Genomic DNA, 13,625 nt, shown 5'->3' with positions numbered 1-13,625 from the left:
CCAAACCGTGACTTCCCTACACTCCCCCCGACCATTTAACACCTGTCGGGTGGTGTCTTTCACATTTCCTACCTGTCTGGCAGTCTATAACTACAGACAAATGGGTACTGGAAACTGTCCATTCTGATTATTGCCTAGAATTCACCAACAATCCTCGCAACATACCTCCACGTTCACACAAACTGTCACTGGATCACTTACACCTCCTCAAATAAGAGGTTCAGTCTCTCCTCTTAAAAAGGGCTATAGAGCCCGTACCACTACAATACCACGGTTCTGGTGTGTACTCCTTTACTTTCTCATACCCAAAAAGGACGGTTCTCTCAGACCAATCTTGGACCTCAGAGAATTAAATCTTTACATACAGTCGGACCATATTCACATGCTAACACTTCGAAAAGTGCTGCCACTTCTGCAACAGGGCAAATTTTTTTTTTGTCTACTCTAGACTTAAAGGATGCCTATTTTCATATTACAATACTTACCGTAAATTTCTCAGATTTGTGGTAGCGGGACAATATTACCAGTTCAAGGTACTCCTGTTCGGAGTCACCACTGCTCCCATAGGATTTACAGAGTGTCTGGCAGTAGTCGCTGCTCACCTGAGAAGACAACACATTCATGCCTTCCCCCATACTTGGACGACTGGCTCATCAAAGCCAGTACGTACCCAAAATGGCTCCAACATACCCACAGAATACTACAGTTACTACACCAACTGGGGTTCTCAGTCAATGTGTTGAAATGCATTTACAACCTTCCAACACTCAAAACTACTTAGGAGCCACTTTAGATTCTCAAAAGGCTCCTGCCTTTCCCAACGTAGCCAGAATTCACAACATTCAGGCTCAAGTTCTCCCATTTCTGTCCAATCACTCGTTTCCAACTCGAGTGTATATGCAACTACTGGGAATGATGCCATCTTGCATCATCATAGTTCCCCATGCCAGGCTACACTTGTTTCCCCTACAAGAATACTTAGCGAGTCAGTGGAACCAATCACAGGGTCTGTTAACTGATCTAGTGTTGGTAAGTGGCCGTGCTCATCGCTCTCTGCAGTGTTGGAACCCACAAAATGTATCAAAAGGACTGCCCTTCACAGACCCAGTTCCACAGACAATGCTTACAGCGGACGCGTCCCTCACTGGCTGGGTGGGGCTCATCTTCAGCACCACACAGTGCAAGGCATGTAGAGTCGACAGCAAAAATCTCTCCACATAAACCATCTAGAGCTGCTTGCAGTCTTTCTTGCGCTCAAAGCATTTCAGACTCACCTGATAGGCAAAGTTGCTCTAGGTTCCTACTGACAACATCACAGATGTATATTTTATACAAAAACTGAGGGAGACTTGCACTCTCCAACTGTCGTACTTGGCCCCAGACATTTGGAGGTGGGCCATTCACCACAAAATCTATCTCCTAGCGGAACACCTCCCAGGAGTAAATGATCAGATTGCCGATCAGAGACAGCTAATACATGAATGGGACCTTCACCCTCAGGTTCTTCTCCCTTACTTTCAAAGTTGGGGAGTTCCTCAAATAGATATTTTTGGCAAACACCAAAATGCACAAACTTCGCCTCCAGGTTTCCACACCCGATCTCCAAAGGCAATGCACTATGGAAGAACTGGTCTGGGATATTTGCCTACGTTTTTCCGCCTCTCCCACTCATTCCATTAGTACTTCGTAAACTCAGGCAAACATCCCTCACACTGATCCTAGTAGCTCCCACATGGGCCCGTCAACTGCGGTTCACCACCCTGTTGGAGCCGTCACTAGCTCCACATCCAAAGCTGCACCTCACATCCAGTCTCCTCACACAGAGCCATGGAGAAATCAGACACCCTGATCCCAAACAACTGAACCTCGCGATCTGGCTCCTGAAGTCATAGAGTTTGGTTATCTAAATCTCCCACCAGACTGTATGAACATCGTCAGAGAGGCCAGAAGGCCTACTACAAGAGCCTGATATGCAGCCATAAGGAAACGTTTTGCTATCTTTTGCAATAACAATAACATCCAGCCTCTTGAGGCTTCAATACAAAATATAATTTGTTACCTGTTACACTTGCAGCAGACAGGATTTGCTTACACTTCTATCCGACTACATCTCGCAGCAATAGCTGTGTATCTACAAAATAGGCAACACTTATCGCTTTTCAGAGTGCCAGTAATCGAAGCTTTCATGGAAGGACTCAATAGAGTTATACCACCAAGACTTCCACCTGCTCCAGTGTGGAATCTTAACATAGTCCTCACAAGATTAATGAGCCCACCTTTTGAACTCATGCATAAATGTGAGCCACAGTTTCTCTCCTAGAAAACTGCTTTCCCCATTGCCATCACTTCATTGAGGAGAGTGGGTGAACTCAGTCACTAACAATAGAAGAACTGTTTTTCGAACTTCAGGGACAAAGTGGTTCTTCGTAATAACTCCAAATTTCTACCTAAGGTAGTATCTGTCTTTCACATCAATCAGTCACTTGAATTACCAGTATTCTTTCCTCAACCTGATTCTGTGCCAGAACGTGCTCTACACACCTTAGATATCAGAAGAGCCCTTTTATATTACATTGAAAGAACAAAATCATTTTGTTAGACTAAACAGCTTTTCGTTGCTTTTGCACCACCATACAAGGGCAATCCCAAATCCAAGCCAGGTATTGCCAGATGGATTGTTAAATGCATTCAAACTTGTTATGCAGAAGCAAAGAGAACATTAACAATACCCCTTGGAGTGCAATCCACTCGCAAAATAAGGGCCACTATGGCTTTCTTAGGAAACAGCCCAATAGTTGACATGTGTAAAGCTGCAATATGGTCTACACCGCACACATTCACCAAACATTATTGTGTAGATGTTTTAGCGATATAACAAGCTAAGGTGGGCCAGGCAGTACTTAGAACACTATTTCCGACAACTCCAACAGATATAGGTTTGCCACCGCTTTGAGAGAATACTGCTATATAATCTTTGCAAAGCATGTGATCTACTGCTCACATGCCTGGAATGGATAATGTTACTTACCCAGTAAACATCTGTTCTTGGCATGTAGAGCTGTAGATTCACATGCGCCCACACGCCTCCCCGGGTACCTGTACCTGTTGCAGTTCTCTCTCTTAAATCTATATACATATGCATGGATATCTCTATTCTTTACTTACTAATTCTATTCTCTCCCTCTGAGGGAAAACAATCTAACAATGGAGTCTATGTCCATGAGCACTATCACCGAAAGGAGTCAGCTACCTCGTGACTGGAAAGACTTCTTCGAAGAAAAACAACTTGCAAACATCCGGACCCAACACTAGATGGCAGGAGTATGCTATGCATGTGGATCTACAGCTCTACGTGCCAGGAACAGATGCTTACTGGGTAAGTACCATTATCCATATATATATTTTATATATGGGATATCCTCTCTAGTTATTTTTCCTATGGAAAGACTGCTTCTGTGCCAATAGTTGCTATTGTTGTCTTGACTTTTTTGATTAGAACATTGCTTATGCTTTCTCCAACAGAGATGGATTATTCTCTGCGTAATTTGCAGAGCAGTCCTGGCTAGGTCAGGACTTTATAGGGCATAAAGGTATTGCTCAGTGACATGGCCTGCTGCTCTGTATTCCACAGGAACAAATACACAGTTCCGTTCTGGATATAAGCCAAATTGGTTTATTTTTATAGGGTCATTTGGTGACGTCTTATTGTCATGGGTAATGTTATCCCCATGCTTTTAATGTTTTTATGACTTTTTTAACTGTAGTTCTGTCCACAGTTATTGTGAGGTCAGAATCAAACAATCAAACGCATTTGTTTAGCTCAACACCGTCACCCCTAGGGGTATCTGGGCGGTGTGTCTCAGTCGAAGAGACAGTTCTTGAGAGAATGCATGGTTCGAATCCTGTTAGGGGTGCGAATAGCTTTGTGACATGGATTTGTCACACTAACATGGGTATTTTATTCCCATGGTTTAAATATCTGGTGACTTCACTTACCTGTGGTTCCTTCCACAGGTTTTAATGTGGTAGGGTAGGTATTGCTCACCTAAATTATTATGAATGTCCAATCTTTTTCTCTTGTTCTGTACTGGTTTTGTTAAAATGAGACTAGTCCTGCTCAGTTCGCAGACTCCCTTCTGGGGTGGTATGGCTTTGGCATTGGATTCTAAAGTAAAGAATCAGCGGCTAGATGTCGCTGTCAGATTAACTAGTTACTAACTTACGGGAAAGCATTAGCTGGTAGAGACAGGATCTGGCCGCAGATTCCTTAAAGACCTCCCGTCCTGCCCCGTCTGTTAAGGGAGTATTCTTTTGTCCCAAAGATTTCATTATGGTCATTCACATCCTGAAAGAAAAAAAGGAAGACTCGAGTGATTATTTGACACATGGGTGTCATTTATTTTGGCGCACAGTCTTAATAGGCAGTTTCTATATGTGGCTTCACGTTTGAGCGCGGAAAATAGTAATGGAAGAAACTGACAGTTGCGAGGGAGTTATGTGGACTCCGTTGACGCCGCATCCAGTGAAAGATGTCGATACAGAGTCGCAGGACACCCTTTGCCGGCGCGCGGTCGTGCTATGAGAAAAAAATTCCAGATCCAGTCTTGCTCCTGTGGAAGATTCTAAAGTCCGGAATCTGCGGCTAGATCATGTCTCTACCAGATAATATGTAACCGAAGGTAAGTAACTTTTTCCTCATTTTACTTTGTGTTTTCTGTAGGAGATAGGATCTGGGGAGTGAGCATCAAAGGAATATTTACCCTGCAAAATACACTCACAATAAAATGCCACTACTGCTGCATCTCAGAAGTGTACACTACAAAGCCCGCTATTGTCTTGAATTTACAGAGCTGCCTAATGCCTTTCACGTCTGCTTACCGGCAGATGCTACTGCTACCATGGTTCCATTTTTGTAGATGAAACCCTACATGTGACCTCTAATGCCATGGTTGCCCAACTGCCATTTTATTTTCTTGTGCAATGGTTTTTTTGTTCCTTAAACGAGGACAGGGGTTGTCTGTATCAGTCTAGTTCCTCATGTATGTGTTTTCTCCTTATTTGCATCCAGTCCGTATTTGGGACGTGCGTCCATTTGCCCCGAAGGAGCGATGTGTGAAAATATTTCAGGGGAACGTCCACAACTTTGAGAAGGTTGGTCACATGCAGGAGTATGGCTGGTTTTATACTGCAATCTTAATCAAGATGCCCCAAAGCAGTTTTACTATCAATATGATTAATGTGCAGAGGAGACATTTAATTACATCCTAAAAGAGCCATTTTATTGTCTTTGGTTGTAAATTAATTGCCTTTTAACATCTACCATCTAATTGATGAAAAGTAATGATGCGCTGACACTTGGTGATAACGAAGTACATGCTAGAATTACTCAATTAATCTTTCTAGAGAGCTGTTAGTTTGATTCCGTAAATTTAAAGCCACCATGTGTGATGATTCCCGTGTACAAAAAATATATATAATTTATGCCTTGATTATTTTACAGAATCTCTTGAGGTGTTCTTGGTCTCCAGATGGAGGAAGAGTGGCAGCAGGATCTGCTGACAGGTGAGCATTCCTTAAAATGTTTTCATTTTCCATAAAACATATTCACTTTATTGCTCCATCATATCGAGTGAACTGGTAAAGCAAGTTGCATTGTAAGCCTGCTAACAATAAATACATTCAAGGCAATGTGATAGCTGTGCATCTGAAGGCACTAGCTATAGGAGATGTGTAATTCTTTGTCACAGATTTAAATCCTTCAGGTTTGGCTTTTTGCACCATTCTGAACATGTTTACCTAACACTTAAAAAGCTCTATTGGGTGTTTTTTTATGAACTGGTGTCCCACAAGTAGGTTCAGTGAAGGCCAGATCCATTCCGGATTTTCAAGATAAACATAGACTTTGTTAAATTAACTTTTTTTAGGTCCCTTTTATGCAAGTATTTTTTCTCTAGTGATCTACAAAATGGATCCTGCATCAGGTGTGCCTCACTTTCACATTGTTCGCCCATGCTATACAGCAATAAGTTCAATTAGCAGCACATATGCATAGAGCAGTGGGGTGGGTGAAACCACACAAGGCCTCAGATCAAGCCAAGTATTGTAGTTCCAACAATTCCTATGCAAGAAGAGTGATTTGTAAGTGATACCGAGTAGCAGCCAGGTATGCAAAATGCTTCTCCAAGGTATAACAGCAACACAGTTCGTTGCTACTTAAGTAGTAGCATAATCCATGGCTTCCTACTCTTTGTCTGAAGAATAGCCAGTAGCATGTACAAGTCTGTTAATCTGTAAGAAATTAGGTTATTGGTTGCTTGGGCTTTCAGCCCTGGTAAAGCAGCAACCACAGTCCTTTTCAGGGTAAGGCATAAGCAAACCCCAAATTAACCTGTGATCAGCCCCTTGGTAGCTTGACACAAAGCAGCCAAGCTTAACATTGAAGTGTTGCATAAATAGTTCTCACTCAGCCTCAAACAGTAAAACAGTGTAAACGCACCACAAAAAGAGCCCACTTCAGATTTGGAAAAATAGTTGCTTTTAATAAATAAAACAAGACAAGAAAAATCTAAATAGTAGCACTGGAGATATTGAATTTTAAAGTTTATAGTGGAAATAGCGCCAAAAAGCACAAAGTGCTACTGGATATATCATGTTGTGCCTTACCGGAACAAAGTCACATGCTCGAGTCATCTGCGATGGAGCGTGGTCCAGCTACAGGGACACAGTTAGGCCCGCTGAACACAGTATCTTAAATCCTGGTTGAGGAGCGTTGTGTGTTTCCGGATCAAAGATGTGCCGCACAGCTGAAGCAATGTGTCGGTCCCATGATGCGGCGCGGCTGCTGTGTGAGGTCCTGTTGCGTCGTTGTCAAGGATCCCGTCGATGGGGCTTGTGATTTGAAGTCTGATGTTGGGATGTGGTACGCAGCTGGTGATGTGCATGGTCCATGGCGCTGCAGGGCTGCAATGCGGAGTCCGACGTCGTCCTCAGGCTGCTGTCGACAGGAAATGCGAGAACCTGGGCTTGGGATGCGATGCGCCACCGAGGTGATGCGTCCGTTCCGAACACTGCGTTGGACAATGCTGGTCTTTGCGACGAGTCCAATCCACGCAGCAACAGAGATGCATCGGTTCTGCTCAGGCATGCTTTATTCAACCGAGGATATGCATTGGTTCTGCTCGAGGATTCGCCTTTCAGCAGAGAAGAAGCATTGGTTCCACTGGCAAGCACCTCAGGCCAAGGGTCCAGGACTGGAGTGGCTCCATTTGGCAGAGCAGACTCACAGATGGCAGAGTCTAGGTGCAAGATGGTTGGAAGCCTGTTAAGTCCCTGAGGCTTCAGATCAGTTGGCCAACCAACTAGCCCTTGGAGTCATTCTGGGTTCAAGTGATACAGGTCCAGTCATTCTCGCTCGGGCAAGGGGGCAGCAGGTCAGTTTAGCAAAGCAAGAGTCCAGCAGAAAGGAGTCCAGCAGATTGGCAGACCTTCCACAGCATATCAGTCCTCCTTCCTGGCAGAGTATCCACAGGTTCAGAAGTGCTCTCAAGTAGTGGTGTCTGAGGTCCTTTTTAGGTCTCGCCTGTCGATGCGCATGCGCATCGAGCAAGCGAGAGTATTGTTACTTATCCACTCTTTATCCACACTGCAAGGAATCGTGGCGATTCCTTGCAGTGCCCGTGACTTTTAAGCTCAATGCGCATGCGCATTGAGCTTAAAAGCGCGTGCACGTCCGTCTTGTTTTACCCGCTCCGCCCCCTCCCCTTCCCGCCGTGTCGCATTTCTCCTCCCCCCTCCCCTTATCTGCTTTCCCTCCGTCTTTTTTTTTTTTTACCCGCTCCGCCCCATCCCCCAGCTCAACTCGTAAATGCTGTTACATCATATTATGTGGGGTTTTTGTTGTTGTTTTTTTGTTAAAGTACCCATGTCACGTCCCTTACATTTGGTTAATAGTTTACTTTTGTATACTTCTAACGTGTATTGTTTATCGGGTAATGCCGTTAAAATATTTCAGAAGCCGCATTTTCATTCATCAACAAAATTGCTAATTGTGGTGCCTGGTTTTGCTCGTTACAAAATAGCTATCGCCCTGTACCTTAAACATGTATGTATAAAAATGGAATAGGATTATATGTTTCTGAAATGTAAGGTTAACGGCTAAAACACCGTTTGATGTACGCAAACGTGCATCGGCCCTTTAATATACCGTGCTTCAAAGTACGCTTTGTGATACAGAAATTCCAATACATATATGCAAGATTCAAGATTTGAATTGCGAGCTCTGACTCACATACCTTTGAGCCCAACAGATGACTATCCCTGGCACCGGAATAACATTTGAAATATCAGATTTTTCGATTGGCCAGGCTTATATTTTCAATTTTCTCAAGGCCTTCTGCAATCATGCAAAGAGTGGCTATAAATCCAGGACTGGCGGAAGGTGTGACAGGGCACGCGCAGTCCGTCTGACGTCACTGCGCAGTACCACATCTCCGTTCAGGCTCTGTCTCCTTCCGCACGGGGACTAGGTGTGAGCTCTTGTCTCGTCGGAGCACATACCTGCGGGCCGGCCCTGCCTCTGCACGCCTGCCTGCTTCCGTGCTTGCCTCTGCTAGAAAGCAGGCGTGGTGGACATCTGCAAACTGAAGGCCTCGGTGGCAGCAGGAAGAACTATCGCTTCCCCTCCCCCCTGCGCCGGGCGGGTGTGCTCATCCGACACCTCGGCGTGTCACACTGCCTCTAATCAGGGTTTGTTTATGTCTGCGGAGACGCTGAAAGCATCTCTCCTCCTGCAGGGCCCGGGCAGCAAAGCGCCTGGATTAGCGGGTTTATTATATTTTTTGGTTTTGATATAGCGCCGCGCCCTACTTATGCTTAACAAATGCTGCCGTTGTCACAGGTTACCTGCACGTGGACGGTAACTATACCGGTCAGCTCCATCTTATGTGACGGTGCCGCTCTCATAATAAATTATTCCAAACCCACATTTTTTCCACAAGGCGCTAAATCTTGTGTTTTCTGCCAGATACCAAAACACCAGTCTTTTGCACATTAGGTATAATAAATGAGTATCCGAAGTGCTCGTTTTATTATAGTTTGTAGGCTGAGTAGTGGAGCTAGTTAGTTGCTTATGAATCTGCAGCCAATAGCTAGCACAAGCAGTTGAGCTCCAGGTGTTGTAACCCCTGAGCTGTTTTAGCTCACTTTATTCGGAGCTGAAGCACTTTTTTATACGAATGAATGTGTGTGTGTGTGATTTTTTAGAGCGTGGCTAATAACCAGCAAGGGTATCCAGGCACTGATAGGTAAGATAGATTAGTTGATTGTAACACTTGCTGCTGGGGTGAGTAACCTGCAGGGCACAGGTTCAACCACGTCAGAATTCACGTTTCCGCGTAGCAGGTACAATGTGACCCTCACCCACCCTCAACCCCTCACCCTCAACCCCTCACCCTCACTCACCCTCACTCACCCTCAACCCCTCACCCTCACTCACCCTCAACCCCTCACCCTCACTCACTCACCCTCACTCACCCTCACTCACCCTCACTCACCCTCAACCCCTCACTCACCCTCACCCACCCTCAACCCCTCACTCACCCTCACCCACCCTCACCCTCACTCACCCTCACTCACCCTCAACCCCTCACCCTCACACAGTGCAATAGGTCTCGGAGCATTTGAGTTAGAGCTTTTAGAAATGTTTATGGCTTTTTTTTTTTTTAATTCTTTAGCATTGGCTACAGGAAACACAAATGCTAAAGATTTACAAAAAAACCCATAAACAATTCTAAAAGCACTAACTCTAATGCTGCGAGACCTATTGCATTTCCAATGCTTGTTTTTTTTTATACACGGTTGTGCTTTTAAAGTGAATAGAATCTTCTAGAGGCATGTCTTTGAAGTGCACAGATTCCCTGCCTTCCCTGTCTTGGCTCCAGACTAACCGCAGTAGGTATGTAACACTTTGTGTGGGGACAGCCTATTTAGGTGTAAGTGAGGCTGGGACCAGCTCCTTCCTCGCATCCTGCCAGGGATGGCCCATTCAATTACACCTAAACTCCCAGTGTGTGTGACTGTCTTGGAGGAATACACAAAGCCCAATGGCCAACTATACCTAGTCATGTGACCAGTAACATCACAAAATAAAATGATGGACGGAGTGTTTAAACTTTTCAAACACTCACCCCCAGTTTCAGATCTGGGTTTAATTCAATGTTATTTTGCTCTCCACGTCGCCCCATTTTGGACTTAGCCGTTTGCAAATCAGTCTTTTACCTGCTCCCCATGGGAGTAGTCGAGCCCGAACTGCCAGACCAGATCCTCCCTGGACTGGAAACAAGCATCCTAGGACTAGTTTCGGAGTATCATCCCCCCATTCACCAGGCTTGCTTGAATCCAGTGGTGCAGCGAGCAAGGGACCCACGTTACATGGATGACCAGACAACCACCAGAGCTCCCTTGCATACTGGCCCCCAGCTTCTGTGACACAATCTTATACTTCATTCAGCCGCTAGCATTAGACTCCAAGGACTACATCTTCCTCGGTGGCCTAAATTTCCCCATTGACGACCCAAACAACAAAAACACTGCCACCCACTCGACAGTATGAGCAGCCTCGGATTGACCCTGATGGTCCATGACCCTCCTCACACTGCAGGACACACACTGCACCCAATTTTCACCTCCAGCATTTGTTTCAAATAGGGCCATGTCCAAGAACTGACATGGACCGATTACTCCATCATCCCCTTCAGCATCTCCATGCCCCACCCCCGAAAAATGACTAACTCACCCCACCGGAGGTGGAACAAAGTCTTGGAAACCAGCTGGGTGAACACCTCAAACCTTGCTACGCCACCAAACCTCGAACAGGAAGTGAGAAACTTCAATGCCTGGATCACCAATTGTGCAGACAGCTCCATCTCTATCAAGAGCTGCATTCAGAGAAAATCCTCCAAGAAGCCCAGCTGGTACACCCAAGAACTCAGAACAGCAAAATGGGACAGCAAACAGTTGGAGAGTGGATGGTGCGCCAGCAAGGGCACCTCCAACTGTGCAGACTTCAAGACCTCCCTCAACCTCTACCGCCACCTTATGTGGGCAACAAAGACAGCCCTTGCTGCATGCATCGAAACGAGCGCCAACAACACCAAGGAACCTTTCAACCTCGTTAAGCAATACTCCAACCCGGCTACCAGCAAAAAACATCATACACTCACAGGAGCTGTGCGACAACCTCGCCCATTTCTTCCACACCAAGGTCGCCAACATATACAGAAACTTTGCACCTCACCCACACCTATGGACTTCCTCAACAGATACATCATCCCCGTAACTGACACAACCCATACACTGACCATCTGGAAAGTCCTCTCCACCCAGGACATCATCTCCACCATGAAATCCATCCACTCTGGAGCTCCCGCAAACCCATTCCAGCACTACATCTAAAACCATGCAAACCAAAGGTTCAGCCAGGAACTTGCCACCCTACTCAACACCTCTGTCACCACGGTAACATTTCCCAATGCCTAGAAACACACCAAAGTAAGACCACTACTAAAAAAAAGAACGCTCCACTGACCCCAGTGAACTCAAAAATTACTGGCCATTCTCCCTGCTCCCATTCCCAGCTAAGGTACATGAAAATATAATCAACAATCCACTCATGACTCACCTGGAGCAGAACCAGCTACACATCCTGGACCCGTCCCAATCCGGATTCCGCAGCAATTGCAGCTCCGAAACCGCCCTCATCGCTGCCACAGATGACATTCGGACCCTACTGGACAACGACGAAACCGCGGCCAACATCCTCCTGGACCACTCGGCCGCCTTGACACAGTCTGCCACTGAACCCTACGCACACGCCTACATGACGCAGGAATATGCGACAAAGCCCTGGACTGGACCATCTCCTTCCTCACCGACAGCCCAGAGGGTCCGCATCACCTCATTCCGTTCTTAAGACACCAAAATCGTCTGTGGAGTGCCCCAATGATCATCCCTCAGCCCTACCCTTTTCAACGTCTACATGGCGCTGCTCGCCAACATCGTCCGCTCGCACAACCTCAACATAGTCTCCTACGCAGATGACACTCAACTGATCCTCTCACTCACCAAGAACCCCGCCACCGCCAAAACCAACCTCCACGAAGGAATGAAGGCCGTCGCCAGCTGCATGCAGACCAGCCCTGAAACTTAATTCAGACAAGACAGAGGTCCTCATCCTCTGCTCCACCCCCTCCGCCTGGAACGACTCTTGGTGGCCAGCCGCCCTGGGAGCCGCATCCACAACCAACCACCCACCCACCAACCAGGCACGCAACCTGGGGTTCATCCTGGACTCATCGATCTCAAAACCCAGCAAGTCAACGCCGTCTACTCCTCCTGCTTAAACACCCTCCTCATGCTCCGCAAGATCTACAGATGGATCCCCACTGGAACCAGAAGGACGGTCACCTAGGCACTCGTCCGAGGCAGACTGAACTATGGCAATGTCCTCTATGCAGGAACCACGGCCAAAGTCTAGAAAAGACTCCAACGCATACAGAATGCCTCCGTATGCCTCATCCTCGACATACCCCGCCACACCCACATCACTGCCCACCTGAAAGACCTGCACAGGCTCCCAGTCAACAAGAGGATCACCTCCAAGCTCCTCACCCATGCCCACAAAGTACTCCACTACGCCGGACCAGCATACCTCAACAAATGTCTCACCGTCCACACCCCGACCCGCCAGCTTTGCTCCGCCGACCTCGCCCTCCCCTCCGTCCCACACATCCACAGGACCTCCACTGGCGGCAGATCCTTCTCAGACCTCGCCGCCAAGACATGGAAGACCCTCCCCACACAGCTGCAACAGACCCAGGACCTGCTGACCTTCAGGAGACTTCTCAAGACCTGACTGTTCGAGCAGTAGCTGCACCCCCCTTCAGAGCCTTGAGACCCTTGCGGGTGATTAGTGCGCTCTACAAGTGACTGATTGATTGATGAATGGGTGTTTTACCCTTTAACTGCTGGGCCTTTCCACCTTCCCCCCCCCCCCCCCCCCCCCCCCCCCCCCCAGTGCTGATCTGTTTTTGGCCTGTTGGGGTAGTTTGTGCTTAGGGCTCCATAATGTTCTTTCCATATAAAGTATCCATGCCACAATTCTATCCTTTTTTCCCAACATCCTGGGGATTTTAAATGTACCCTGGGTATGTGGATTCCCCTGGAGGGGACCAAGAAAATAGGCAAAATATAGCTACATTTTGAGTTTTTTGCTAAAAACGGGGAGGAAAGTGCTTGAGGTAAAATGTGCCTGGATTTGTTTTATAAAAATGGCACCAGCGAACAGTTTGCTGTGCTGAAGTCAGCATTTTCCCAATTTCCAGGAACATGCAGAGCTGAATCAAGAAAACTTTTTTTTTTCTTTTTTACCACATACTTGACATTTTTCAAAGAGGTAGCCTATTTTTCTTAATTTTTGTCCTCTCAACCTACTTCCAGTTTGTGGTGGAATCCTGTGTGAAACCCATGGGTGAACCAGGAATTCTATAGATTTCTGAAAAGTAGCCAAAATTCAGAATTCAGCAACGGATATATGTGTAGAGCCCTCAAGGTTGGCCCAAAGAAACTAA

General features: G+C 46.4%; 1 protein-coding gene across 1 annotated transcript in view; it reads left to right on the top strand.

Annotated features, from left to right (window-relative positions):
• SNRNP40 (small nuclear ribonucleoprotein U5 subunit 40) overlaps nucleotides 1-13,625 on the top strand; it is a 92,832-nt gene that overhangs the window by 62,959 nt on the left and 16,248 nt on the right. The window contains exons 7-8 of the mRNA XM_086956850.1: nucleotides 5,069-5,151; nucleotides 5,501-5,562. Coding sequence (XP_086812976.1) covers nucleotides 5,069-5,151; nucleotides 5,501-5,562 — 145 coding nt within the window. The remainder of the gene's footprint in view (nucleotides 1-5,068; nucleotides 5,152-5,500; nucleotides 5,563-13,625) is intronic.

The sequence above is a fragment of the Lissotriton vulgaris genome, chromosome 2_1 (genome assembly GCF_964263255.1).
Source record: "Lissotriton vulgaris chromosome 2_1, aLisVul1.2, whole genome shotgun sequence".
In the NCBI taxonomy this organism is placed as follows: Eukaryota; Metazoa; Chordata; class Amphibia; order Caudata; family Salamandridae; genus Lissotriton; species Lissotriton vulgaris.
This window is presented reverse-complemented; position numbering and strand designations above follow the sequence as displayed.